This window comes from Peromyscus californicus, unplaced genomic scaffold (assembly GCF_007827085.1).
Source record: "Peromyscus californicus insignis strain IS unplaced genomic scaffold, ASM782708v3 Scaffold_5__1_contigs__length_169319896, whole genome shotgun sequence".
Lineage (NCBI taxonomy): Eukaryota > Metazoa > Chordata > Mammalia > Rodentia > Cricetidae > Peromyscus > Peromyscus californicus.
In genome coordinates, this window is record NW_026294573.1 from 5688175 (window position 1) to 5715033 (window position 26859).

The following is a 26859-nucleotide window of genomic DNA, read 5'->3' on the forward strand; positions in this document are numbered from 1 at the left end:
ACAGGGTGAGAGATGACAGCATGCGAGAGGCACGCTAAGCCCCTGGCCTGACAGCAGCTCTTTCTAAGACAGGTGCCCACTAGGACTTAGAGCACATTCCTTCTCATCCATTCCCAGCCCCCCACGCCTTCCCCAAACCCCACCTGCTGCCATGGGGCGGCGACTTTGAGTCACAGAGTTGCTCTGATGTAAGCTCAGGTACAGAAAAACACACACAAGTACGTTTGCTGCCCCGAATTCCCAGCAGACAACGCGAGGGCCAAGGGGAGCCTGTTCAAACGTGTGGTAGCAGCAGACTCCTCGTGGCTCAGGTACAAGTATCTCGGAGCTGGATCCATGCAGGTGAAAAGCGAGCAAGCTCACACCCTCACAATAAACGGTGCCAGGCACGCCTGAACTATGTTGTGTAGTTACAGGTAGGAAGAGGTGAAGCTAACAGCGTAGACAGATGGCAGCTCACCAAATTCCGCTCTCCTCCCCTGCAGCCCTCACAGCCCCCAAACTGTTAAGAATGGAATGAGTCAGGGAACAGAGGGGACAGAACATTCTGTCAAATGACCTGCTGCAAAGAAAACAAGTCCTCAAGTGCATTTTCAGTCTGAAGAAAACTTACAAAAATACCTCAAAGTTTTGGGGCTCAATTGAAAATGAACACTTTTTCCTTTTTCTCCATTTCAGGTGTGGAACCTCAAGGCCCTGGCTGTATGGAGGCTTCAGTAAGTCTTGCCTAGAGCTCAGACATCAGCTCCATCTTCCCAAGTGCGGTGAGCGTTCTAGGTCTTTACACTATAGCTTTTTATAAAACATTCAACAGAATGCCCAAACCAGTTTCTAGTTTTAAAAAGTAGGAACAAGTATTAGATTGTAACTAAATAAAACATTGTACAAGTATTATACAGATATCAATTTCCCGATTTTGATAATTAAGATATTATACAGGGCTGTACTTACCGGCTGCTCTTCCAGAGGACGAGGGTTCAGGTCCCAGCACCCACAGAGCAGCTCACAGCTGTCTGTAACCACAGTTCTATACTATCTTCTGGCCTCTGTGGGTACCAGGTATTGCGTGCATGTGATGCACAGACATACATACATACGGGCGAAACACCCATACACATAAATGGAAAAAAAAAATTCAACTTGCTTGGTATGTTGTCTGGGGATAGGTGGGCAAATGGTTTCTAGAGTGTTCCAAGCAGTGTGCTATCAGCGTGGTAGCTAAGTACATTTCTTTGGCCAGGAAAAAATGTAAAAAGCATATTCCCAGAAGTTCAAAGAAAAAAAAAAACAAAAAATAAGGAAGGAAACTAAGTTGGAACTAATGTGAAGCAAGTACCCATGGCTCCCTGTGCCACGCAATGCTTGCTCAGCACCAGGAAGAGGGCAGAGGAGGTCCCCAGAGTCCCTTCTAGCAGGAGCCATGGCCTGCTTTGGAAGAAGGGTGGTACATGGACTGTCTCCAATCTGGAGCCTGCCCGTCATTCCCACAACTTTCAAAGCCCTGCGTCTCTCCATTCCGCTGCCACTCTGGTGTCAGTTCTGGGCCGTGGCCTGTAGCTTTTAGTGTTTCTGCTAATTTCACTTCTCTGAAATGTTCTCCACACAACAGCCACCGTCATCTTTCCTAAAACAAATCACATCGTGTTCCTCTCCCACTTAGGATCCTTTGAGTTGCACCCACTGCCCTTTTCCGTGGCACAGCCCACTCTCGCCTGTGGCCTTCAGCTTCTGGAACATGCCCAGCTTCTTCCTGCTTTCCTGGCCTCACAAACTTGCCTTCATCTGATAACATACCTTCTCAATCACTTACCAACTCTTCACTTAATTTCCAGAGGCAGGATGCCCTTCAGTCGCCTTTTGAACGCTTCTGAATCATGTTACTGTGAATTCTGTAAGGGGAGGGAGGGGAAGGCTCTCTTCTTCCCAGATCTGACATGTGGCAGCTGCTACAAGTGTCTGTAATCGAAAGAACTCCCAAGCCAGAATGACACCTGACACACAGGGCCACCCAGCTCTGATGAAGGCCCCTAGCACATGGCAGTCTGCAGGGTTCTCTATGATGCCTGGGCAGTGGAGATTCCTTTAAAGGCTTCCAACAAGCAAGAAGTGAAGCCTCAGAAGGGGCCCAGAGTAATCCAGACCGAGTCCTGAAGCTCACAGTGAGTCAGATCAAGTCTGCCGCCCCTCCTCACGGTACTGTTTTCACAGTAGCACCGGAATCAAGTTCACTTCGCTGTCCCAGGTGAAAACAGTCACCTTGCTTTTACCACACGCTTTGTTTTTTTTCTTTGAGACAGGGACTCATGTGGCCCAGGCTAACCTCAACTGCCATATGTAACCAAAGATGACCTTGAACTCCTGATCCTCCAGCCTCTGCCTCCCAGATGCTGAGCTTATGGGCATGTGCTACCATGCCCAGTTTATGTGCTACTAGGGATCAAATCCAGGGTTTGTGCATGCTAGGCAAGCATTTGAACAACCGAGCCAAGTCCTCAGCCCCCATACATGTGTATAATACCCAAGTAAGTTGCTCAAATTGTCATTTAGAAATCTATAATAAGTTTCAACATGTATTAACTTCAGAGACTCTTCTGTCATGCTTAAAAATAAGACTAGCAGTTGCTTGAGACATCTTATAAGAGTTTAGACAAGACACATTATTAACGGTGTCATAAATAAGTAATATAACTTTATTAAAATGAAAAGACAATATTCAAAATAATGCAACAAAATGAATAAATCCTTTGTCCAATACTGTACACACAGTGCAGAGATCAGTGCATTTTTCTAAAGCATGTTTTAACCTTCATTTAGTTCATACTAAAATACAGTAAGCTTTAAATAGCTCAAATAATGTCATTCAGCAGTTGAAACTGAACAGCTTGTTGGGACATCGCAGCAGTGCCCCTCTGTTAGCAAGCACCTTCTCTTTGTGCTTATCTGTAGAAGATAAACGCATCAGAGGATATAAAAAACTGAACAAAGCTACGTGTCTCACTGCATCTCAGGGCAGTGAAGCAGCCCGCCATGAGTTTCCAAAGCAGGACGATGCTGAAGTGACCTCTGGCGTTAAGACGTTCTGTGCTATTGGTCAGAAGTGTCTCACTCACAAAGCAAACAACCCCAGGAATACTGACCAGGAACCAGCAACACAAGCCCGCTTGTGCTGTACTTGTTTATTAAGTCTAAAAAACAAAAACAAAACACAAACACACCATCCATCCCCACAGTGACTCTCAATCACATAGCTAACGGCCGCACCTCTAAAACCTGCACCCCCACTACGGCCAGCACGGCTCCGTCGCACTTTCTCGAAAGCCTCTTGCTACAAAGGGCCATTTCAATAGATGGGGAAAAGCAGGAATAGTGTGGAAAAGTTATTCACCAATTCTGTCAATTTTCAAGATACGAGGCGCACACAGGGGATAATGTGGTCCAGAAACTGCTGTCCTCCTCAACAAGACAAACCCCCAGAGCTGGATGTGTTAGGCCAGAGAATGATTTTAACAAGATGGCAAAGGCCTAGTGTAGAACACGCCCTGTCCTGTATGGAGAAAACTGCGGTGGGGGTGGGGGGCGGGGGGAGGGCACACAAACTATACAGCAGGCCCTAACGCCAGGAATCTTTGAACTTAACAAACACACAAATTTATAATTTGATCTAACAATACTGCTTTCTTCCATTTGCTCAATTTTCACACTATCAGGAGCTGTTCCTCCAGCTTGGTTTTAATTATTCTGAATATATATTACTCTAAGACAGTGACTAATTGGTTATCCTGCAGCTATGGTCTATGGTTACACCACACATTTATACATAGGTATAGAATGTAGTCAAATGTAAAAGTTTTCCCATTCTCCCCTTTTCTCCGACGCTGATCATCGGGGACTCCCAGCGTACAGCGCCTCACGCCTGCTCTGAGCTTTTCTCATTAAGACGGAGTCCGACTGCATTCTGCAGCCTGTTCCAGGAACCTCAAATCGGAAAACTGGAAGCCATCCGCTCCATGTAACTTCCACTGAGCCATGACCCCCATAGTTATGGAGAAACCACGTAGGATAAGTGTTTGCGCTTCACATGACTACCCACATCCACTTTCATCCTGGAGGCCAGCTTTTCTGTGGCAGAGGCCATACCACAGGCAGCAGGTAGTGGCTGGATTTGGGTGCTTGGGTTTGTCTCTTCTGCTTCCCTAAAATACTTTTCATATTTGTCTAGGTACGGCGGTCTCTCAGGTAGTAGGTAATAATGCGTTGAACTCACCTTCTTCCCATTTTCAATAATGGGCAAGATGCAGGGGACCTTGCTGGCAGACCCCTCGCTGCTCTGTCTCTGCAGGGCTTTGCTGCTAACATACTTGGGGTCCGGGGCAAAGCTCTGTGTCGGGGGCATGACCCCATTGAGGTAAGACGGAAGGCTTTTAGGACTTGGGGTACGGGAGTTACTCCGCGACAAAGGTTCTCTTGGGGGGACTTTGGGAGGCCTGTCTTCATCACTGTATGTGTTGGAGGTCACTTCTGCTGACCACCTTCTGTAGTCTGGCTTTGCCGGCCTAGGAGGTATGGGAACCCTGGGAGGGACCTCAGGCTTATCTTCATCTGAGGTGGGAGAAGCTCGGTGTGTGTAGCTAGATATCCGGATGGCTGGCTTGTTAAATGACCCAGCTGGTCCTGAGTGAGACCTCCTTAATCTGCGGTGGCTTTGAGGTGGGGGAGGATTCGGATCAGGAACAACTCTGTTCTGGTCAGATGCACAGCTGAGATCTGCTACAGAAACAGTTGGGGTGTCAAAATATGCATAGTTTATCTGTCCGCACCCACGGAAGCTTCGCCTGCCAGGAACATCATACTTGAAATCTGAAGGTGCACAGTCTTCTAGAAGGAAGTCTGTGTCTGAGCTGGTTAGAAATTCGACCTCACAGTCGGCCTCATCCAGAGAGAGGTCTTCAGAGATGGGCAATGGTGGGAGCGGCCGGGAGCTACGATCACACACAGCTGCGCAGGGGAACGGGGAAGGGCAGTTCTTGACAGGGGTAAGTGGAGGTGTGGATGTGCATCCCCCATTCACTGAGAGTTTCTTAAAACCACACACAACTTGATCCTCTTCACGCTGTCCCAGGCTGCCACTTGGGGGAATAATAAGAGGGGGCAAGCTTGACTTTGGAGACGGACCACAGTCTGCAAAGAAGTGGCCACTCACTGGAGCAGGCCGCGAAGCACAGCCTGAAAGGAACGGAGACACCGATCAAAGGCAGTGCTACTCTCTCTGTCCTTCACCCCATGAGAGGGCCCAGGACTGAGCTCCAGCTCTCTACCCACGGCAGGGAAACACCTGACTGCTGTAACCCTGAGGACATCCATGCAAGCACCACAGGTCTAATTAGAGCCAGAGTAGGGGAACACACGTGATCTGGTTCAAAGAACAAATTATCTCGGCCATCTCCCTTGGACATGTGCTCGGCATACACCCACACGTCCCAGGCAAGTTTTGTGACGTGTGCAAAATTCACAGAAGATGAACAGCATATAATTTACACAAGTACCATGCTACACCAGGTTTGCCACTTAAGACATGCGACAATACAAGGCATGCTGGGCATGAGGGAGATAAGGCGAGGTGAGGTCCTTCCTGCCAGCATATCGTAATTGAATGAATGGACTCACTTGCAATGCATTCACCTGATAAGAAGCTCTTGACAAAAATCTAAGGAACATAATGTTCACATTAAAATACTGCAGTTTTCTAAGTCTGATCACCACGTGTACTACTTGCACCTATTGCTTTTAAATGTGCGTTAGTACTAGGAATACACAAGACATAATGTCCAAGGTTGTTTAAAGTTAAGTCTGCATCATCCCTGAGAGCAAATTAATTCTTGATTTAGAAAAATCCCATTTCCACAGTTCACTTCAGAATCAGTAACTTGGGGTACAGGTAGTGAAGCATCTGCTGTCACTAGGTGTCACTGTTGTTGGAAATCGCCTAGGTGTCCTAGAACACACTGCTTGAGGACAAGGCAAAGCTAATCAGACTGCCTCCGGCTCTATGCGCTACTCTGCAGACTTTCATACATACCAAGAGCTGTTAGGTGCTCCTGAGCAGGGGAGTTCAGACTGTAGGCCATGGTTATTGGATCAATGTTTAGAAAGTTACTGAAAGCAAAGGAAAACACCATGGTCATGAGCAAGCACAATCACATCTTCTGTGGCTGTAGCTCAGGAATGCACACAGAACATGGACGGGGGCACTACACTTCTGACTTACTTCTCAAACTCACTGCCGCCGCCCCAGCAGCTCCTCCTAGTCCCCAAGGCTTGGCCATTATGCAGAAATCCAGTTTTTAATGGGACTTGAATATCCTGAGCAGCAACTCCTGCTGTTGACATCGTGCCTTACTCTGGGATGTCTTCAAATCTGTGAAGCCCAGGGGTTTCTAAGTCAACCAGTAGCTTTCATTCCCTGGGGAAATCAAGAAGAAATAAGAGAACAGTCAAATTAATTTGGAAATAGTATAGTCTACATTGCAGCATAAGTAGGTTAATATTCGAGATGGAGGGGAGGTGGAAAAATCTGGTTATAGACCTTCTAGTTCTTCTCATGAGCATCCTTAAAATGTAGACAGCAAAATAATTTTTATTTTTTCTAAACACTAACCTGACACTTGAAATGTTTTTCACAGAATGAGAAAGAATCCATTTCCAGAAAAGTCAACCCTTGCTACAGAGCTTACCAGGTGCACAGCAAACGAGTCACTTTCCAAAGCACACAACCTCCTGCAGCCCACTAAACCGACTTTCTACGGCACAGCTGGACCAGGCAGGAAGCACAACAGATCCCACCCAGTTTTCCCAAGCCAAAAAAGGAAGTTTAAGCCAGGCATGGTGGTGTGCTGCTGTAATCCCAGTGCATGGGAGACTGAAGCGGGCGGATGGTAGGTTCGAGGCCAGTTTGGAGTACATAGCAAGACCTTGCCTTACCCTCCCCCACCCCAGGAAAAAAAAGTAATTTTAGAAAGTACTGTTTCACATGCTGAGCTAGCAATCACTAGTGCCCACACTCCAGAGAGTCTCCACCTACCTGCCCCACAGCCTAACATTTATCTGGACTCTATTTCAGAGTTGGTCACACAAGACATATTCTCCACTTATTACTTGCTCAAGAAGACAGTCATATATGAAGATACTAATTTCTATTATCTTGTAAAAATCAAGTTCTGCAAGATTCCCAGCTTCAGTGTCCTGTGGACAGCTTCCTCCCTCCCTTTCAAAGATAAACACTTAAGGGACATTCTTTGTATTCTCCTTTGTGAGATACCCAGTAATTCGTGTTCTGCTCCCCGTAAGGCATGGATTACAAAGGCAAAATACAGTTCTTCACCTCTTCAACTGAGAACTCCCCCTTATCGGATGTTACAGGCCTGAAGGCCCCATACGTCTATTCCTATTTTACTTTTTACGGTGCAGTACTTTGCAGATACTAAAAAGCACCAAGCTCTGTTGTCTTCGGATAGTCATGTGCACTTAGCAAGCTTGGCTTTTCTCCTTTATAGACAGCAGGATGTTATCTGTCGACTGCCCAGAACACAGGCCCCTTTGAGATCTCCACACATTGTCTACACCATTCTCCATTAAATATTTGCATACCTACCAAGTGCTAACACTGTAGGACTAAGGATGAGACTAGGGAGCATCTGCTGGCTGGAGAGGCATCACAGATGCTTCCTTATTATTATTATTATTATTATTATTATTGCTCAGCAACTAAACAGCCATTATTTACAAATCTCAGGCCTAATACAGGGACTTCAGAACAAGTGGCTGTGTGTCCCTACTACCTTACTCACAGGTACCTGGCTCAATAAGTGTTATCAACTGAATATAAACCATATGGAAGGCATAAGGGTTTTGTTTGTTTTTTTAAGCTAATGATCTAAAAAAAAATACTCCATAGATGTTTACAAAGCTAGTTGTTTCGATGACTGAGGCAGTGATTTTATGACAGGCTTACAATATTATTTCAAAGAGTCAACCTTATTTTTTTTTAAACCAGTCTCTCAAAGACACATGACACACACACACACACAAAAAAGATCTGTCACTTAAAAATCCTCATTTAATGGGAGGTCTTTGAGTCTTGTTTTTAGATTACTGAAATGAAGCAGATGTGTCATTTACTATAAAGTAATAATTTAAAAAACACTTTAAAAAAGGCTAGCCTCTCCCTGTGTGTGCTTAGCCAGGGCTTATCAAGCCTTTTCTAAACAGCACTGACAGACTACAGGGAAAGGGTCTGTGGTGATGTGAAAATGAAAGACGAGAGGGGAGGAAGAACGTGGTGTTTAAGTAGTTGGAAAGCACACGTCTGAAGACTGTTCATCCCGATCACAGGACAAGGCTGCGGGGTTCTGAAGGCCCAGCCCCCACCTGTGGCAAGCCAACCAGTACTACTAGTAATTACTGTGTCGGCCTCCTAATGCATCTACATCTTAGCTTTCAACAGAATGATTGTGTAACCATCGCCTCTGCTCAAGCTGCCTTGGAATCCTAAACTTACATTTCAGTGGTCACTTAAAATTATTTATATGTTCTAGAAAAAGTTATTTTTTATTCATTGTTTCCATCACCTCCTTGTTAGCTTTCTTAAGGAAAAAAAAATTTTTTTAGTATAAAAAGAATTGTGTTCACTAAGCCAGCTCACTTCTGACCACAATAGTGTCTTTGTGTATTCATAGAAGGTGACCTGCCTCTAAATTTCAATGGGGAATTGTGAATGGGCCATGTTATGAAACTATCCGAACTTCCTACTTGCTTGCATGGCAGAAGCAAGGAGAGCAATATAACTGCTGTGTTCTCATCCTTTGGAAAATAACTTCAGGCTGTAAAACCCCAAAGAGCAACATGCCACAGGTTTAAGGTTTAGATACACACACTCTCTCTCCAGATTTTAAACTAAGGTTAGAAAACCACTTGAAAGAACGTCTTCTACCTCTCTTAAAAAAACACAAAACCAGTATCAGGCTGTTTATTCCTGATGGGGACAGAAAAATCAACTTGGTCAAATTTAAGCTAATAAATAGAGCAACACATATTGCTCAAGTGAGATTTGACTAATGCTACAATGTTTTAAATTTTATTCAAGTCCTTCTAACTGCAGAGCTAGCTCTACCTTTCAAACCATGAAGAAAATAACTGCAAAGATACGTACGAATATCAATACCTCAAAGTACAAGATGATATCCTGTTAGGAAATGCAAGAACAGCAAAATGAGTATTGATTCAGGTAGCACAGTACAGACCAGGACCTAAATAACCTTGGGCATGACATAACTTATACAATCATGAAGTAATTTTAATACTCTTAGTGAGGCAAAATGCAGTTAAATACCAATACCTCATTTCTGTTAGTAGCCTTTTTAAAGATTTTACTCTTAAAATCATTTAATTCATTTCTATGGCTTCAACTCCACAGACAGTTCCTAAACAGGTAAGTGCAACCTGGCTTCAACTTTGCATTTCTTACTGTCTGGTGATTATCTTTCCACTTGGATGGGCCTCTGGCATCTCACAGGCTCTGAAACCAATTCCTTCTCTTAACCCCCCCCCCCCCCCCGCCCCTTTCTGTTGGAGGAGGATCACATTTCCTGAGGTGACACTGTGAGCCTGAGTTTCAACTGCCAACCTCCATACAGTCTACATTTTCTCAAGCCTCTCTTCCCCTTACTGGCTCCACAGCTGGCCTCCAGTCTGAAAATACTTAAAACCATACTACAACCAACAGGATCAGATCAATATTCCTCAACTGCCACCCCAAAAAGAAGCCATAAAAGCCTCTAAAGCCTCCCTCCCTGGCACAAAGACCCCCACAAAGAGGCCTTACCTCACCCACCCTTTCCAGCTGTCGCTCGCTCGTCCTCTACCCCTGAGGACTCACTCTTCTGCTGTGCTCCCTCAACAAGCCCGTCTTTTATTGAAAGCCAGAACCACGTCTCTCTCTCTGTTCCTAGCTATCCTGTGCTATGCCCAGGCTCCCCTCCTACCCTCCAAATCCAGGACTGGTGCCTGACATTCCCCCCTGTAGATCATGGCATATTTACTTAAATATTAAGTGAACACTGAGAAAACAGCCATCTCATACTTTAAAATGTAATTACATGAGATCTTCCCCAGGCTAAAAAGAGGAGCTAAGGGGAAAAGCACAAAAAATTGTTACAGGATCCACTATTACTAGAAGGTTGAGATGGCCCAATAATAATCTAACACATGTAGAATATCCTAAATTCACTTCCCAAATCCAAAGTGGGCAGTATGTAGGCTGAGTAAAAAGTCTAAGCATCAATGGCGGCTAGCATGGCTCTCCTCTCTAAATGGCTTGTTAGGATGTACTTAAAGCAGTGAAAACAAACTGTACTTTTTTACATACTACTCCTGTGGGATTGTAATCCATCTACCTTGCTTTTGTTGCTACTCTGTTACTTTCTTTAAAAACAAAACAAAACAAAACAGTCACATTATACCCAAAGAGCACATTGCACATGGCTTTCTATGAACTCACATGCCTTTATCTTGAAAATACTCACTTTGACACTGCTTTAACACACAAAGCCAGGCTACCTTAAGGCAGTAACCTAGATACGCTTACCTTGCTCTGAGATCTCACTAACACATCTCAGGAGCAATCCACGAGAGGAGGAGGGGCACATTTTTGTCTTACAACTCATCCAGTTCTGCCCAGTGCTTCCTTATTTAAGAGTGTGATGTAATTTCCTTCTTTCAATCTGGTTCTAGAACCTGATTTATGTTTCTTCAGAATGATAATTGGTCTTTTCAGCTGCATTTAACAATTACCTACCTAACCAGGGAAGACATAACGTAACTACAAAGCCAAAATTCATCAAAGAAAGTGATTAGAAACTTGGTACATGCTGTGACCTTTGAGCTTCTCCAAATACACCACTGTCTATGCTCGTTTAAAGAAAGTCTGATCACCTTTGAGAGAAAATGGAAATCAGTTTTATTGGCTGTTTTGTGGATTTTTATTAATAATCTGAGGAAAACCACTTAACATCTACCTGCATGCTCAGCATTACTGTAGCTATGCAGGAGGATCTAAAATCATAGAATAGGTCACACTTCTAGTCACTCGGCTGTTAAAGAGTGACCATGCATCTTCCTGGATGTGAAGGAGTTACGAAGGCAACTGTCGAGTCAAGCAGATGCCGCCACCTGCTCTCATTTACTGAAGGCAAAGGGGCAGCAGTCTGCACAGCCACTTCAGTCTGCACAGCCACTTCAGTCTGCACAGCTACTTCAGTCTGCACAGCTACTTCAGGACACAGGCCTGAAGTAAAAGCCTGTTCGGTTTCATTTCAGAAGCTATGATTTGGGGATAGGGAAAGAAAGAGGCAAGTTAAGAAAATCTTTGTTATATGCTTCCGTGAAAACCAGGCAGAAATGGCCTCTGTATTAGATGCATCAATGACTTTTAAAGTAAAATGAACTATGATACTCATGCATAGAATCAAGTAAAATGTGACAGCTTCAACAAATATGAAAATGCTGTTCAAAAGGATGAAATGGAAATGAAGATTTCTGTGTTTTCAACTGCATTCCTCAGAGGGCTCTAAATGTACCCCCCCCCCCCCCACTCTGGCCCACTCGCACCCGGTGAAAGTGGAGGCAACAAGGAAAACATTCTATATCCAGACTGTCAAAATAAAAATCAAAGGCTAGAACTTCTTCAGTAAGTCAGAAATTCCTAGCTAAGTATTTTAAGAAACAGTAAGCTAACCCCCCCCCCCCCAATTCGTTCATCCACCACAACCAATAGCTGTAATTCGGTCTGTGTCTCAGCAATGCATTGTTTTGTCATCGGTACCTGTCCTACAGAGCACAGCCACCAGCAGTCACCCACAAACAGGTGAGCGCACACAGGATGGAAGACTTCCTTTCTGACACAAGCAGTGTACCGTACCTGTGAAAGACCTGTGGAGTCTGCTGTAATCTTAATGACAAGGAGCACAGTAGTCTACTGATGGGAAGTGAGCCTTTAAAACTTCACGGTTATTTAACAAGCATTTAAGTCACCCAATGGGCAGCTCCAGATTGTTAAAACTAACACATAGGTGTTAATAATAAGTAACATTCATAGGACACTGTCTGTCAGGAAGCCTTTTCAGGGTTTTGTCCTTGCACCAACCCTGTAAGGTACCGGTGGGTTACCATTACTACTCTCAATTACGGTTGAGGAGCTTCTGGAACTTGGTCCATCTCAGATCTGATGAGCCACAGTAACACCAAGGCTTACTCCAGGAAACCTGGCCTCAAAGTTCAGTCTCTTGATCATACCACAGCCTCTCTTCTAGTCCGCCAGGCTCTTCAACTGATGGGCTAAAATGCTTAAGATACACAGTTGATTTCTATGGGTAAGGCGAATACATTTTTGGAGGGATTATATTTGGTAACTATTTCCTTGGGTAACTAACCTGTAGCCTATGAACGTTCTCATTTCACTTCCTCAAATTTCCCTACTAAAAAGTCACCAATTATCTATTTGGCCTAGATATCTAAACTGGGCAGATCAAGGCATAAATTAACCTTCTGACCACTTGAAATACTTCTTTTGATGGTCTTTATCTTTACTGTTACAATGATGCCCCACAATGGCTCTGTCATACATAGTATCTGATGTGACATATATTTGTCCTTACTTGTAAAAGGGTTACTACATGTATCCAATAGGCTTCCTTTTAATACTCTCATAGCATGGATCCCAATATAACTTGGCTCTATCATAAAACCTGGAATTCAGTAACAGAATTCTTTTATCTGTAAAGCACTCTACAAATTACAAAGCACTTTCTTACACATTATCTCACTTGATCCCTACAACATCCCTCTAAGAAGAGGCAGGGATTATAATCTCCACTCTGCTAATAAGGAATGCAGTTGAGTGAAACAAACTGCTCTGAGCAAAAAGGCCATCTGGGCTGTTCTGGGCTGTAAGCTAGCCAGCATTTTCCTCACCACACTTCCACCACCTCTCCCTTCTGTGGTATCATCATTTTAGGCAGCAGCCTTGCTTCTTCTAACACGCTTGCTTACCTAAAGGGATGATACCATACAAAGGAGGGATAGTTAAGACCTCCACGTTAGCTAACTGCAAAGACAGGAACAGGTCCTCAACTTCTTCAGGTCAAACTTTTAGGAGAACAAACAGTTATTTTCACAAATGCATACTGAATGCTTCTGCTGGACTAGATACTACTTTAGATGAAGAAAAATGACTGCTGCCTGATGAAACCCTCTATCTAAGGAGGAGGGGGATAATAAATGTCAGAAGGTGATATCTTGTGACAGGATAAGGAGGCAGGGAACTATTTACACAGGTGGTCAGAGGAGGCCTCACTAGACAGGTGGCTTCAGAACTGATGTCTTAAAGGGCAGGGAAAGGACAACCATGGAATGATGAGGTAGGAGAAGCACCTTCCATGTGGAGTAAAACTCTGTAACTAGCGAAGTTTCTTCTTGTCTATGGGTTGTTAATAAGAGCTTTCGAACAGTAACTTCTAGTCCTTACTACCATTCTATTTAAAACTGAAAAGACCTCTAATTCCAGATTTTAAAGGTATTATTCACTGAGGCCTGAAAGACTAGCCATTTTCAATACCCCTGCCCCCAACTGTGTATTATAAAATGGACTAAACTATCAATGACGACTACAAATCTCACCTCTAAGTTTGAATCCCACACTAACTTTTCTCTCAACAGCAATCTTGTTAAGTTACTAATTTACATTCTGGACTCTGAAGTTCACCAGTTTTATCCACATTTATCGAGTTTAAACTGTGTGAGTAATGTCAGAACGCCACAATTGAATTGTACTTATCTAGTGAGTTATTACTCATTAGCTTTCCTAAAGCACGGCCAACACCTGCAAAGGATGTTATGTGCATCCTGACGATGAGGTACCAGTTCATATTTATGGAGATTAAGAGTGGGGTTGTTTCTCTGTAGAGGGAGCCAACGACATTCAAATTCCAGGAATTATCCCGGGCACCACCTTTCCCTCCTCTGCTCTCTTCTACAGCAACTTGATGGTATGCTGACAATCAGGTCAGCTGCAAGCATGTTAGATTGCACCTGTAATTTAGGGAACTTGCTTTTAAAAGCTACAATTAGTACGAGCAGAAAGGCAGTATTATCTAGTACAACTTCGGAGAAGTGGCAATAAAGAGTTTCATTAAAAAACAAAACAAAACAAAAAACTACAACATAATTAAGTCACACAAATGGCTCAAAAGTATCTATTGTGAACTCAAAGTACGAAATCCAGCTCGTTAAAAATCAGTAATTCTACCTCTCAAAAATATGAGTAATTCAGACATTTTGTAACAGCCATTAAAAAAGAACAACAGATTTTCTTTCCAAACCTTATCAGTGCCTGGGTCAATCCTGATGAGCCTTCATGCATTTATTTATCAACACCAACTATGTGCAAGGCTGTGTAAAATAAAAGCTATTCAAGGCAGAGTGCCTGCCCTTAAAGAGTTTATCATCTAATTTATTTGCCAAGATAGAAATCTACAGTTCAAGATTTTTACCACTTATTAGCAAATGTCCACCAGAACACAGGTGAGGATGTGGAGGCCATGATAATGTGTCCAGTCCCTGTTAAAAAAAAATCTTCATGTATTTCCTTTCAAACCTCCTAATATCCAGAAAGGGATGGACTGATAAGAATCAGCCATAATTAACAGGTAAGAAACCAGCTTATTATTTTTGTCTTTATAAAATTTGCCCTTTTGCTGATATAGGTATTCAGACTACCTTTGGTCTCTTAAGCAAAATTTTTCTTAAAACTCTGTAATTGCATACATGTTTTAAGAAAGGTTTTTAAAAAGCAAGAGCAGATAGTGAACTCTGACGTTCCAGTCTCAGCAGATGCAGACCCACTACACCAGTATAGACAGACTTAAGGAAGTTTAAAACTGTAGAACTCCCCCCCCCCTTTTTTTTTCAAGAGGTTTAAAAAAAAGAAAAAAGGCAATTTATACCTCACCTTTCTTCACCCCTGACAGTTGCCTGGAAACCAGTCCGGCCCTACCTGTGCTGCAGGTGTGCCTCCCGTCACATCTCTTTTAAAGCTACAGTCTCTATTCTTACTACACTTAAGTTTATGACTAACAATCTATTCACATTTTTATCAGGTAGGAGACCGGTTTCTTTCAAGCAATGATGAAATCCTAATAAAGACTGAGGAAGCACCCATCCAGCACCACCAATCACGGCTAATCTGAACAAAGATACGACATACATATAAATACACGATACTGCCAAGAAGCCTTTGCGATTGAACAGTTCATTCTGCAGTTTCATTCCTTCTGTAAAATTTAATTCATTTAAGGCAAAGAATCACGTTCCTGGGGAGGAAAAGGCCACGGAAGAACTCGGATGAATTAAAAAATAAAAAAAAAGGCAATGACCTTCGTCGCCGAGTCGGACTGCGACTCAGAACTGGTACCAACCAGGGACTAGCAATCTCCGAGCCCGCAGCAGCTTCTCGCTGGAGCTTTCTGGGCCGGACTGACGGGTGCGCGGGGTGAGAGGGAAGATGGAGGGGGTCCCAGCCTCCCCGCAGCATCCCCCGGCCGCAGCAGACCCTGCAGCCGCCGCTCCGGAGCCCCGGGCTGTGGAGACGTGTCGTGTGCGCGCCGGTGCATGGCCCCGGCGGGAAGCCGAGAGCGCCCACGGCCCGCGGCTCCTCACTCACGCGCCCCGGCCCATCCCGCGCACCTCCCCTGGAAGCAGCGCCGCCGCCGCCGCCCCCGGTCCAGCCCGCCCGTCCGCCCTCACCCCGTGTCCCGCGGCTCCCCGACACCCGCCAGGCCCCTTACCCCAGGGGAGCGGGGCCCCGCGGCGCCCTCCCGCGCATGTCCGTTCCGGCTGGCTCAGCGCCGCGGGCTCAGGGGCCCGAGCATCGCGCAGGCGCCTCGCCGCTCTCTCGCCTTCCCTCTCTCTCTCTTTGCTCACTCGTAGGCTTGCTAGTGCTTTCGGTCGCCCGTGCTTTCGCCCGCCCGCCCGCCCGCACGCTCGCTCGCTCGCACACTACACAGCTCACACTCCCCGCCTTGCACTCGGCCGCCGCCGGGCCGCCGCCCGTATATATAGGATGAGCCGACAGCGTGACGTCGACGCTCACTGCCCCGCCTCCCCCGGGCGGCCAATCCGGGCGGCCGGCTGCTTAAAGGGGCAATGCCGCGACGAAAGCGTTCGTGTGGGGCCCGCCAGGCGTCGCTGGCCGCCTCGTCTCCCGAGGGGACGTTTCTGACTGGGCTGCAGCTGTGCGAGCCGCCGAGCCCCAAGGCCTGACTGAGCCTTCCTCAGAAGGCTGTGAGCGGCCCTGTTTCCTGCCCCTGGGGAAGGAAGTGGCGCTGAGGTGCGCGCGGGCCGAGGAAGACCCCGGGGTGGGGAGGGGCGTGGGACGGAGGGGGCACCCTGAGGTGCAGTGAGGGAGAGGCGAGGGGTGGCAGGGAGAGAGAGGAAGACTGGAGAGGGACGAGGGGCAGTGAGGGCTGGCGGTACGTCCACCCGCGTCCTGCAGGGGATGGAGTATGGGACTGCAGCCAGCGGACAGGGCCTGGCTGAGGACACCGAGGGATGGAGGGGCAGGGGCGAGCAGGGCGAGCAGGGCGAGCCACTGCAGAGCACTGTGACGATTAATGTGGGCAATCAAAGGGCAGTGTGGGAGAGTGAGGGACAGTATAGGAAGGTGAGAGACAGCACGACAGGGAGAGACGGCCGGGGGCGGTCGGCCACGCTCTGTGGGCAGGATCAGGGAGGCCTCCCTCCAGACTCCCCTGCCCCTGGCCTGGGGCAGAGCTGGGCTGATCTTGGGCGCCTCCCTCACACCTGCCCCCAGCCCTCTTGGTTTACCTGTCCAGCTCGTACTGTTCTCCGTGCCTCTTGGCCCCAGGGTGGCCGCTGATGCCCAAGGACAAAACGCCATCAAGTCTGGAGGGAGGAGGTTTCTTGGGGCAGAAATCCGGTGATGCAACTTAGGTTTACAGTTTAACCGTAAAATAAATAATACAACGATAAACCAAGAGTAGTTAAAGAAAAAAGGCAAACAGACTAAAGCCCTCCAGTTTGAACTAGTACAAATTTCGCTAATGGTGTTCCTGAGAGTAGAGGCCACAGACCCGTGGCTGACCTCTGGTCTGCACAGAGCCCTTCTTGCACTTCAGCAAGAATGCCTGATAGTTATATGCTCAGCACTACCTAATTGGGCCAGTTTAACATATGGAATGAGGCTCTGGCCTCGTTATCTGGTTAACTATTAACTTCGTGCCCCGTGAAATGATTTGCCTTTTCCAGTATTGACTTGCATTCTTTTTAATTTAACTCAAAGGCCTAATTTTAAATTCAAGGCCTCAAACACCAGATTTTAAGAAAGAAAAGAAAAATCTCAAGTATTCCTTTGCCTGTTTATTCTCAGGGGCAGGCTGACCAAATGCTGGAAGTCTACTTCTCCTCCTGCTGGTGGGTCTACAAGTCCAATTCTCCCATCTTTTTATTGCCTTTCACATAGTAAGGATTTTAACCTTATGGATATTAGTCATTGCCAAATTAACTAGATATTTATTATTTACTTGCTTATTTAGGTTTTGGTGGGTTTTGAGACAGTTTACTCTGTAGCCCAAGCTGCCCTAGAACTCACTGTATAGCTCAGGTTAACCTCAAATGCCATGATCCTTCAGCCTCCAGAGTGTTGAGATTTACAGGTGGCAGGAAGTCACTACACGCAGCTTGACTGGGCTTTGGAAGTCACACATGCCCCTCACCTTTCATACCCATATGCTCTGTGCCCCTCCCCTTCTCTCTCTCCTTCCCTCTCCCCTCACCCCTCTGTGTGTGTGTGTGTGTGTGTGTGTGTGTGTGTGTGTGTGTGTGTGTGTGTGTGTTTAAAAGATCTACCTGAGAACAGCTTTTCAGGCCTCCCAGTGCAGCGTTTACTGAATGGGGACTTCAGTGGGTCCAGTTTCCTCCAAAAAGAGCCCTGGCTACTCTATTTCTGGTGACTACAATACAGTTGTAATTTGTGCTCTAGCCTTATTGGTGTGCTTTTATATCCCCTATTCATAAAACAGTGATAATCACCAGAGCAACCCTGGGACACACCCCTTCTGTGGAGAAAGACGGACAACAGGATACTCATCTACCCTTGTGAGCTGTGGGATGTGCTAGTGTTTTGGTAAATTATATTTTAAAAAATCACAAAATAGTTTTATGATTTATCTGGTTTTTCTCTTCAGATCTACTTTAAACTTGCAAAATAAACATTTACCTTACACTTTTTTTGGGGGGAAAAGTAATTAGAACTTCTGTTTCGCTGACTTTAGGCCATAATTACTCATATTAATGGAGTGTTCTCAGCTGTGGAGGAATTATGTGAGAAAACTTATGCTCTACAGGCTGCTTAATAATAGTTTAGAATAACGTTGATATGCCAAACAATGTAGACTAGTGTGAGAAGAGTTTGAGGTGAAAACACTGAGCCACGTGGAGTTGTTCTGGTCTGCGGATCCCTTGCTGTTCATTGACTTTAGCAGTTCAGATACCAGAGTAGAGAGTTAGAGGAAATATTCTTTTCTAACTTGTTTTAAATTGCCTCTACCCAGAAATTGAAACTTTTTTCTTTTTTAAAGTCTTTCAAAGTTGGTTTAGCTTTGAGGCCATTTCCCGAGGAATTTTTATTAGCTGATTTCTCTAAAAGCAGAAGTGAAATACCATGTCTTAAAACATTAGTCTTCTGTCATGTTGACCCGGTTTGTCATTTTGCACCACTCTGTTTTAACCGCCTCTGGAGGAAGAGCGAGGTTGAGGTTCTGGCTCAGAAACCTGAGACTCACAGAGGTACTTTTCCTCTGCTCTCTTAAAGCGATCCCACATGTCATGTCTAAGCGTCGATGTGCCACACAGGGCCTTAGCAAACCTATAAAAGACTACACACATTTCTGTGTTTATTCTTCATTATAAGTGTTCTGTGTGCTTTGTTTAAAAAGAAATACTTAAAAGAGAAACACATTTCGCATTACCCTATTAATCTTAGGGCCTTTGTTTTTCTCAATACATAAGATGTATTAGACACCTTTTACTAGTCTGTAGATGAGTGCAATAAAAATACATGAACAGTGGAAACTATTATTTCTTAGAGGCCTTTTGTTTACTGTACTACACTGTTGGAAATAGCCCCCCCCCCATATCTGCAGCAAACTGTGGGTTACTTCAAAGCCCGCATAAGAACCTGAGACTCAGACTGTCCAGACGGCTCACCTGAGTTCCATCTCTGGGACTCACATGATGGAAGGAGAGACCCATGTCCTGCAAGTTGCCCTCTGACCTCCACACACGCACTCACACCTAAATGACTAAATGTTATTTTTGAAAAGTTTAAGAGGGCCTGGGAAGGAGCTGAAAGGGAGGGAGCAGGGGTGGACTTGATCAAAGTCCACTACAGCCATGTCTGAACTTCTGAAACAATAAAAAGAGTAAGAACCCTGGGATTCATTCACAAGGAGTGCTGCATGACAGCAGAGGCTTCCCCAGAACTTTGAACTTCAGCTGCCATAGGAAAAGTAGCAGGCGCACGCGCAAAACAGTGGTTCGCAACATTTCTGTTTTTCTTTCTGTAATTCAGGATATTGCTGTCCTTTTCTAGATTTTCTCTTTAAAAGGGCACACAACACACACACGCACACGCGCACGCGCACACGCACACGCACGCCACAAAGGTTGGGAGTGATTTGTAGCCTATGAGAAGATTGTGTGTGCTAATTGTATTAGAATTTCCTAGTCTGTTGTTTGGAGTGTTGTAGGGAAGGAATTGACTTCTTTTCCTCAGAATGAAGACAGACTCCATCTTTTGGGGGGGGGCGGGGGGTTGTTTGTTTGGTTTGTTTTTTGTTTTTTTGAGACAAGGTTTCTCTGGGTAGTTTTGGTACCTGTCCTGGAACTCACTCTGTAGACCAGGCTGGCCTCGAACTCACAGAGATCCTCCTGGCTCTACCTCTCGAGTGCTGGGATTAAAGGCGTGCGCCACCACTGCCCAGCCCATTTGTTTTTAATTGAGTCGTCTTTTATGTACGTAAGCCTCCCTTAACAAGCATTGTATTCCCAATTCTACCCACATCTCTAGAACTTATAACTTTAAGACATTTTTAACATCCTATGGATTAATATATTTAGATACATAAGCTAGATGTTTTTGAGATAGTTTTTTTTTTCAAGCTTCTCTTAAGTATTTCACATTTAAACATTTTGTCTAAAGTATGTACTGTATTTCCTATTAGCTGGCCAGTAGGGTGTGCTCTAGTCCCTTGCCAAATTAATTAATTAAAATATTAATGTAAACTCTGCATTAAGAGATTTCAGAAACTTAATTTGCTTCTTTATCACTACCAGTACGTGTAGGGTGTATTTCTATAGATACATGTTACTCATGTATACATAGTACATATGGAAAGTTAAATTACGTCATTAAATAAGGAAAGCTTGATCAGCTTACTTCTTCGGCTTAGCCCTAAAATAACTTGGTATTTTCTTTTTTTCTGAGTAAAGAAGAATAAGAAAGTGGTACAACAGCCAGGCGTGATGGTGCGTGCTTGTAATCCCAGCAACCAGAAGGCTGAGGCAAAAGGACCAAAAGTCCAAAGTGTCCTGGGCTGCACAGTGAGATTGTCTCAAACACACACACACACACAAGCAAAGACAAGCAGCAGCGGAGAGCAGAGCTGGAATCTGAGCGTTTGTGTTTGAGCCTCGCTTGGCCCTCAGAAGCTCTAACTGTATGTCTTCCAGACAGGTATTTCGGCTCTAGTGTCCAGTAACCTGGAAATAAGAGCAGTTCTTCCAACAGGGCTATTTGACAAACAGATTAGCATGGGAAAGCATGTAGAACACTGCCCGGGGCCAACTGGGGTTCCAGAAATGTTACTTTTATACTATCGGTGGTATTGTTATCCTCACTGTTATTGTTATATATTCTTTGAGAGATGTTTAAACACCTTTTGCTGTAAATGCTCCAATTTTAGATTGTTATCTCTACCTGATACAGTCTCCGGAGGTGGAGGTGGTGATTTCATTGCCTCCAAAGAGCATACATGATTCATGGACTGCCCTTCGTGACTGCAGTAACCCCCTTCGAGGCTGTGAAAGCTTAGACAGAGAAAAGGCTGCACAGAAGTGAAGTAAGTGCCAGGTCCCAGCTTCTCCGTGGCCTGAAGGTGGGAAGTGGCTGCTAAGACTGTGGCAGTTAGCTCTGAGCTCCAACTCACGCACATGCTCAAGCGCGTGTCCCTTCAGAGCACACTAAATTTCATCTACACAGAAGCCTAGAGCCCCTGCACACCCCTGTATGTGAATGGGATGTCAGGACAGCGGGTCTACTGGACGACTGGGTATTAATATGAATACATTTACATATACACATTTATAAATATAAGTTCATACACACGTGTCACAGCACTGTAAAGCCGTAAGTTAGGTTTTAAAGTTCATGGGATGACCTCTCTTCCCCTGAGTTCTCTCATCCTTCCTGGCTGCCTCACTAAATGGTTTTCTTTGAGAAGTTAGCGAACCCTTCTGTGCTGTGCTCCTTCTCAGGAGGGTCTGGAGTAAATCCACCTTCCGGTGAGGTGCCCGAGTGGGAGAAAGAGCAGCTTCTACTGGAGAGACTGCTGGTTCTCTTCTCACAGCAGAGCCATGTTTAAGTGGGAACAGAGAGGTGGCGGGGGTAGGGAGTGCAAGGCTATGAGGTGGGGAATCTGCTGTTTGTGGCTCATGGCAACCCTTGGATGCCCTTGTGAGCACTGGAAAATTGAGTCTTCAAAGCATTCATTCGCTCAAGTCAAATCTAGCGAGCTGCTCACTCCTGCCGGTCACTCACTGTTCTAGTACTGGGGACATGGTAAACAGAGAGGACATGATCTTTGCCCCGTGAAATTTACAGTCTAATGGAAAGACCATAGACAACTAGCAGGTGAACCAGTTGTTGTAATAGCCTGGCAGGAGATGGGAGAGATGTACTAAGACCTGGATGAAGTGTGAGAAGAGGTGGTCTCGATGAAGTCCCTGCAGAAAGGAACAGTCCAGCGTGGGAGAGAGCTTGGTGCAGTGGGATAGCAGAGGGCTCGGCCTGAAGACATTAGGAGGCCACTGTAGGTGTCTCGAGTGTGAACTGATAGTGTGAGAGAAGATGGTGGCATCTGGAAAGGAGGGAGTGAGAAGGTTCTAGAGACAGATTCTGGGCTTCTGTTTGGATTTTGAAGTAATAGACCTTCATTATAGCTTGCACGTGAGAAACAGAGGGAAGGAAAAGTCAAGGATGATTTGCGATTTCAGACAATCATTAAGATACAAGGAGAAACAGAGTGGGTTGGGGAGTTAGGGCGTGAAAGAGGTGTGACTTATGAACACAGGGTCTAGAACTTAGGTGAAAACCTGAAGACAAGAGAGGTGAAGCTGTATTCTCTTGTTCCAAGGTTTGCCAGATGACTGACTTCATCAGTGCAAGGTAATGCACCTGTCAGCATTGCAGCTGAGGCAGAAGATGGAGCGGGAATACCGCAAAGTCACTGTAAACACAGCTGCTTACGGCCCTGCTCCAGGGAAGGTTCCCCAGTCAGTGTAACAACTCCGCTCCGGCAGGGGAGGGTTTCCCCAGAGAAGTTGTTACAGCTCTGCTCAGCACCCCTGGAGCATAACAACTCTTCCCCAGTGAAAGTGTCACAGTTCTGCTCTTGCTCTCTGGCTCTGGCAAAAGTTATTAGAGCTGGGCTCCACTCCAGCAAAAATGTTACACTCCACAACAAACCTCACTCAAGAGATTTATTGGGAAGGAAGAATCCAGGAGGGTGGCTGCCCCTGAGGTGAGAAGCAGCAGAGAACTGAACAGGGTGCAGAGCTTATGGTGGGGGGGCAGCTTTCCAGGGTAGCTTGGGATTGGTGGATTTTGTGGTCTGATTCTGGGGCAAGCTGAGGGATTGGTGGGATTCTGCAGCCTGACTCTGGGGCAAGCTCAGGGATTCGTGGGATTTCAAGCCCTGGTCCTGGGGGTCAGGTCAGGGTGTTTTTCCTTGGGCCAGATCTCAGGTCTGCTCAGGGGCACAGTGTTTTTTCCTTAGCTCTTTTCGCCCTATAGCATGGGTGGACACTGACAACCTACTTACTCAGGAGAGTTGCTGAGATCTCTGGATGTTGGGGCCTGGATCCTGGGTACAGAGGCCATCTCAGGTGAAAGTTCATCTCTTGTCCTTGGTCATTTACTGGAATGGGAATGGTGCTGAGCTGGTGACCTTATTCTGGAAAATATGGGTTGATATTGATTTTCTACAACAAAACCTTTGGTGCTTAGAGCATGGCAAAGGTAACCAGGCAGAAGAAACTCCACCAGAGCGCTGAACCCAGGCTTTGGGGTTGTTACTGTCTGCACAAGATAGACTGTGAATTTCAGAAAAATGGCTTGATTATTATTGGTAATCGATAAATTTGTCCTTCCGTGTGTGACCATTTCTTTTGAATTGTTTCTTATCCCTTCTTTGGTCAGTCCGATTGTGCCATTAAAGCCATGCCTGCCCCTTCCCCCTTCCGCAGAGAATCCTTTTTTCATCAGAGTAAATGTGTCTGATATCTTAAAGGTTGTAGGGTTGTGTGTATGTGTTTTTTTAAAGTATGCTTTACTATGATATTAAGATGAATGAGCATTCTTCTGTTGAACCTTAGAGGGTTGTGAGTAGTGAAGGCCATTGGGAAAACACATGACAAAACTTGGATTCCTGAATTTGGAAATATAAGAACACCAGCTCTGTTAACCAACTCTGCCTGCTGCATCAGGAGACACGCCAGGATATCCAAGGTGACCATTGCTCACTCCACTGATACTGAGTACCTGTCATATGCATTTCTGATGGCTGGACCTTTTCAAAGTCCTTTGAGCTTTCTGGTACCTTCTCCCTTCCCTTTAATGCTTTCAAATGCCTCTGCCCGCCTCATTAGTTAGAGTATAGGACACTGTAAACACCAGCACTTCTCTGTCCCTTTAGTACACAGCACCACCTTGATCATAGGTATAGGCTTAAATCATAGGACAAGAGAGGGAGTGAGTGTAACAACCTACTTGACATAAAATACAAGGGAAAAGGCGGGCGATGGTGGTGCACACCTTTGATGCCAGCACTCAGGAGGCAGAGGCAGGCAGATCTCTGAGTTCGAGGCCAGCCTGGTCTACAGAGCAAGTTCCAGGACAGCCAGGGCTACAGAGAAACCCTGTCTTGAAAAACCAACCAACCAAACAAACAAACAAAGAAACAAACAAAACAACAAAAAACCCTAAAAACAAAAACAAAAAACAAAACAAAGGAAAATTCATCATAGAAATGCCAGAGCTTCTATATCCTTATAGAGGCTTTGAGAATCAGATAGTTCTTGGAAGCACTCTAAAGTAAGGAAATAATCACAGACAGAGGAAGCTTTGTACCCGGAACCCTCAATCAGTGATGTGCAGCATGATGAAAAGCTGGCCCATTAGTCGCACAACTGCCTAAGTAGAAAATGGAATGCCTATTCATATTCTCATGAAGATTTTATAAATAGGATGAATGTCCTTATTTGGGGATTAGGAATAATAACTAATAATAGCTAACACTTTTGTAACATTTAGAGCATTAGAACTGGGCATGATGTAAGGCTTTAGATAAATTAACTTCCCATGCTCCTATGCTCAGTATGGAATGGGGAGAGGGTTAGCCAAGTTCTGTCAGAATTTTTTGTTTGCTAGTAACAGAAACCCCCCCTCATGAATAACAAAAGGCATTCAGTGGATCAGCATGAGAAGATTGGGGTGGAGCTGAAGGCTCTCTCTCTCTCTCTATGTAGGTGTTCCATGAGGCTGGCCAGACGTGGGCTTCATTTTAAGACATCTTGGTGGCGTAATACCTGACAGCACACCTGATGCCCTCCAACTAAAATATAAAAGGCCTAGTTTGTGGTTTGAATAAAACCCTAGATCTGAGTCTCACTAGTCCAAATTGAAGGCCAGGGAAATGCAATCTCCCATTGGCCAAATCTGGAGTGGAGAAGGCCATTCTCTGATAGGCCAAGCCTGAGCAGGCACCCAGCTCTGTGACTGGCAGTGGAAAGAGCTCTGTCTGAAGGAGCGGGGGTGGAGGGATGGAGGGATGGAGGGGTGGGGGAAATTATTATTTCCTGGGGTGAGACTCAGGCCTGTCTAACCTTTTGACATTGCAACACATGCCATCTCAGCTGGAGAACCATACAATCAAGTTACCAAAACCAAAAATTGCCAGGCGGTGGTGGCGCATGCCTTTAATCCCAGTACTTGGGAAGCAGAGCCAGGCGGATCTCTGTGAGTTCGAGGCCAGCCTGGGCTACCAAGTGAGTTCCAGGAAAGGCACAATGCTACACAGAGAAACCCTGTCTCGAAAAACCAAAACCAAACCAAACTAAAACAAAAACTGCAACAGATAAATCTCCATGTTGTAAGCGAGCTTAGGGTTTTGGGTTGGGCTGCGTTCCCAGCTGTCTTTGGCCCCACGTGGCCCCCAGGTCGTAGGATCGATACACTTAGTAGGCAAAAGGGGAAATCCATGTGATTAGGCTACACAGATGTCCCCTGTAGCTGGTTTCTTATCAACAGCATTGAACACTGTTGGCTTATGAATGTCTTGTTTTCCCCTCAATGCATCTCCTTCATCCTCTCCTCCAGTCTTCTTGGCCACCTGTGAGCCTGGATGTCATCATCTTTGAGCTTCCTGATTTGTTCATTTAGTCACCTTATTCAGTTTCTAAATATTTAATTGCATCCTCTACATAAATTACACAAAAATCCAACTGTAGGTTGATTGCCTCTGCTGGTCTTCAGCCACGTTTCTGGTTTTTCACACTTGGGTGCCTTGCCCTGGCTATTTGTTGCAGTCTTTGGGATGGAGATTATCATGGCGGACATTAGGGAAGGGAGAAGAAGAGCAGAGGAAAAGGTGAGCTGTGACTTCAGGCCTCTGCAATGGCGTCCTCTGACTCTGGATGTGTGCCTCAGAATCCTTCCTTCAACCCCATACTCCAGTCACTCACCTAGCTTGCAGGAAGAACACCCTTGGACAAGGCAGTCTTCCTCAGCTGAGGCAATAGTCAGTGAAGACTGGAAGCTGAGTTAAGGCCCATTTTTCTGCCTTGTAGCCCTCTGAGCCTGGGGAATGAGGCTTGTATGACTCAGGAGAGGATCTGGAGGCTCCTGCACTGCCCTGCAGCTCCTCCCTGCTGGAAACTGTGTTGGACTTAGGAATGCTGTGCTGATGAGCTCTTCCGGGCTCTGAAGGTAGCTTGGTGAGAGAGTTAAGCTCTCCTGCAGGAAGCCCAGGGTTTGATCCGCCTCACCATAGCAGCACCAGCAACACAAAAAGTATTAAACCTCTTGAACCCAACCTTTTGTTGTTATGTAGTAAGCCCTGATTCTAGTAATAGCTTTTACCTTGAAATCTATTTCACTTGGTATTTCCTTTTATTCTTTGGAGACAGGGCCTCACTGTGTGGCTGACTGGCCTGGGACTCACTGTGTAGACCAGGCTGGCCTTGAATTCACAGGGATCTGCCTGCCTCTGCCTCCTGGGTGCAAGGATTAAAGTTATGCACCATGCCCACTTTTCACCCTTTTGTTTTATTTAAATGTATTTATTTATTGCATTTTATGAGTGTCTTAGTTACTTTTCTATCACCATGACAAAACACCATGACCAAAGCAACTTGTAAAAAAAGCATTTGATTGGGAACTTGCTTACAGTTTCAGAA

General features: G+C 45.4%; 1 protein-coding gene and 1 long non-coding RNA gene across 4 annotated transcripts; one reads left to right on the top strand and one right to left on the bottom strand.

The window, feature by feature from the left end:
- Positions 1-2669: 2669 nt before the first annotated feature.
- Errfi1 (ERBB receptor feedback inhibitor 1) lies at positions 2670-16107 on the bottom strand. 3 transcript variants are annotated; one of them, XM_052717062.1, is made up of 4 exons: positions 15894-16107; positions 6266-6460; positions 6077-6153; positions 2670-5223 (listed from the first exon to the last, which is right to left on the bottom strand). In XM_052717062.1, exons 2-4 carry the CDS (start codon positions 6385-6387, stop codon positions 4040-4042), a joined length of 1383 nt encoding a protein of 460 aa, XP_052573022.1. In that variant the 5' UTR covers positions 6388-6460; positions 15894-16107; the 3' UTR covers positions 2670-4039. The 3 variants fall into 3 exon arrangements, with proteins under 3 accessions (XP_052573022.1, XP_052573023.1, XP_052573024.1); XM_052717063.1 differs by lacking the exon at positions 15894-16107 and adding an exon at positions 15483-15774; XM_052717064.1 differs by lacking the exons at positions 6077-6153; positions 15894-16107 and having other exon boundaries at positions 6266-6379.
- Positions 16108-16241: 134 nt separating this feature from the next.
- Positions 16242-25167, top strand: LOC128096925 (uncharacterized). Its single transcript, XR_008213768.1, has 4 exons — positions 16242-16435; positions 18147-18250; positions 21113-21245; positions 22539-25167. It is a non-coding gene; the product is annotated as an uncharacterized LOC128096925 (long non-coding RNA).
- Positions 25168-26859: the final 1692 nt, after the last annotated feature.

Bases quoted from the DNA above. Each gene is read 5' to 3' on its own strand.
- Errfi1 (XM_052717062.1), bottom strand. From the start codon at position 6,387: ATGTCAACAGCAGGAGTTGCTGCTCAGGATATTCAAGTCCCATTAAAA. The intron at 6,154-6,265 runs GTAAGTCAGAAG...CTTTGCTTTCAG, and splicing joins GGCGGCAGTGAGTTTGAGAA to TAACTTTCTAAACATTGATC. The intron at 5,224-6,076 runs GTATGTATGAAA...CGTTCCTTTCAG, and splicing joins GGAGCACCTAACAGCTCTTG to GCTGTGCTTCGCGGCCTGCT.